The sequence below is a fragment of the Corvus brachyrhynchos genome, unplaced genomic scaffold (genome assembly GCF_000691975.1).
Source record: "Corvus brachyrhynchos isolate BGI_N302 unplaced genomic scaffold, ASM69197v1 scaffold419, whole genome shotgun sequence".
NCBI lineage: Eukaryota > Metazoa > Chordata > Aves > Passeriformes > Corvidae > Corvus > Corvus brachyrhynchos.
Window position 1 is genome coordinate 131,080 of NW_008239763.1, and position 1,875 is coordinate 132,954.

The 1,875-nt window shown below is 63.4% G+C and overlaps 1 protein-coding gene across 1 annotated transcript in view; it reads left to right on the plus strand.

The window, feature by feature from the left end:
* Window positions 1-1,875, plus strand: part of LOC103621401 (sodium/potassium-transporting ATPase subunit alpha-2) — a 20,932-nt gene that overhangs the window by 1,117 nt on the left and 17,940 nt on the right. The window contains exons 5-6 of the mRNA XM_017742793.1: window positions 32-498; window positions 925-1,123. Of these exons, the coding sequence (XP_017598282.1) occupies window positions 32-498; window positions 925-1,123 (666 nt within the window). The remainder of the gene's footprint in view (window positions 1-31; window positions 499-924; window positions 1,124-1,875) is intronic.

Consider the following 1,875-nt stretch of genomic DNA (forward strand, 5'->3'; position numbering starts at 1 on the left):
CCGAGGTGCGGCTGGCCACCGTCACGGTGAGGGGTTGGGAGTATTGGGAAGGTACTGGGAGGGCACGGGGAGGGCACTGGGAGGCCATTTGGGGCACTGTTGGGGGAGTTGCACCCTCATCTTCCTCAAGGGCGTCATGGTGGCCCAAGGGCTGCTGGCCACCATCATTGTGAGAGGGAGTACTGGGAGAGCACTGGGAAGGATCTGGGAGCACTGGGAGGGCACTGGAGGGCACTGGGAGGCCATTCGGGGCACTGTTGGGGGGGCTACACCCTCGTCTTCCTCATGGGCATCATGGTGGCCCAAGGGCTGCTGACCACCATCATTGTGAGAGGGAGTACTGGGAGAGCACTGGGAAGGAACTGGAAGCACTGGGAGGGAACTGGGAAGGGCACTGGGAAGGAGATATGGGGGCATTGCTGGGGGGGCTACACCCTCGTCTTCCTCATGGGCATCATGGTGGCCAATGTGCCCCAAGGGCTGCTGGCCACCATCATTGTGAGAGGGCACACTGGGAGTACTGGGAGGACACTGGGAGGGAAATATGGAGGTCCCTGGGGGGCAGTTTGGGGTCCCACCCGACCTCCATGGGTGCCCCCAGACTCCCTGGGTGCCCCCCAGATGTGCCTGACCCTGGCAGCCAAGGGGGGGCTGCGTACTGAGGGCACACTGGGGGGTCCGTGGGTTCAGTTTTGGGGGGCTGTGGGGGGATCTGTGCACCCCATATGGGGGGTCCCACCCACCCGTGACACCCTGGGGTGCCCCCAGACCCACCTGAGATCTGCCTGACGCTGCTGACCGAGCCCGTGCCATGGGGGGCTGTGCATTGAGGTGTCTATGGGGTCAGTTTTGGGGGGCTGTGGGGAGTCCGCAGACCCCATATGGGGGGTCCCACCCCCAGTGACACCCTGGGGTGCCCCCCAGGTGTGCCTGACCCTGACTGCCAAGCGGATGGCGAGGAAGAACTGCCTGGTGAAGAACCTGGAGGCCGTGGAGACCTTGGGGTCCACCTCCACCATCTGCTCGGACAAGACGGGGACGCTGACCCAGAACCGCATGACCGTGGCCCACATGTGGTTCGACAACCAGATCCACGAGGCCGACACCACCGAGGACCAGTCAGGTGCGTGGGGGGCACCCCAAATCGCCAGTTCCGCCGGCACCCCGATCCCCTGGAACCCCAGCGCCCTGGAACTTCCGTACCCAAATCTATTGGCACCCCGATCCCCCTGGAACCCCAATTCCCTGGAACCCAGATCCTCTGGAACCCCCAATCCCCAGACACCTCAATCTCTTGGAATCCCAATCCCTCAGCATCCTGATCCCCTGGAACCCAGATCCCCTGGAACCCCAATGCCCCAGCACCCCAATCCCCAGACACCTCCATCTCCTGGAACCCAAATCCCCCAGAACCCCAATCCCCTGGAACCCAGATCCCCTGGAACCCCAATGCCCCAGCACCCCAATCCCCAGACACCTCCATCTCCTGGAACCCAAATCCCCCAGAACCCCAATCCCCTGGAACCCAGATCCCCTGGAACCCCAATGCCCCAGCACCCCAATCCCCAGACACCTCCATCTCCTGGAACCCAAATCCCCCAGAACCCCAATCCCCTGGAACCCAGATCCCCTGGAACCCCAATGCCCCAGCACCCCAATCCCCAGACACCTCCATCTCCTGGAACCCAAATCCCCCAGAACCCCAATCCCCTGGAACCCAGATCCCCTGGAACCCCAATCCCCTGGAACCCCAATCCCTGGAACCCCAATCCCCCAACACCCCAATCCCCTGGAACCCCAATCCCCTGGAACCCCAATCCCTGGAACCCCAATCCCCCAACACCCCAATCCCCCGGAACACCACTCCCCGGACCC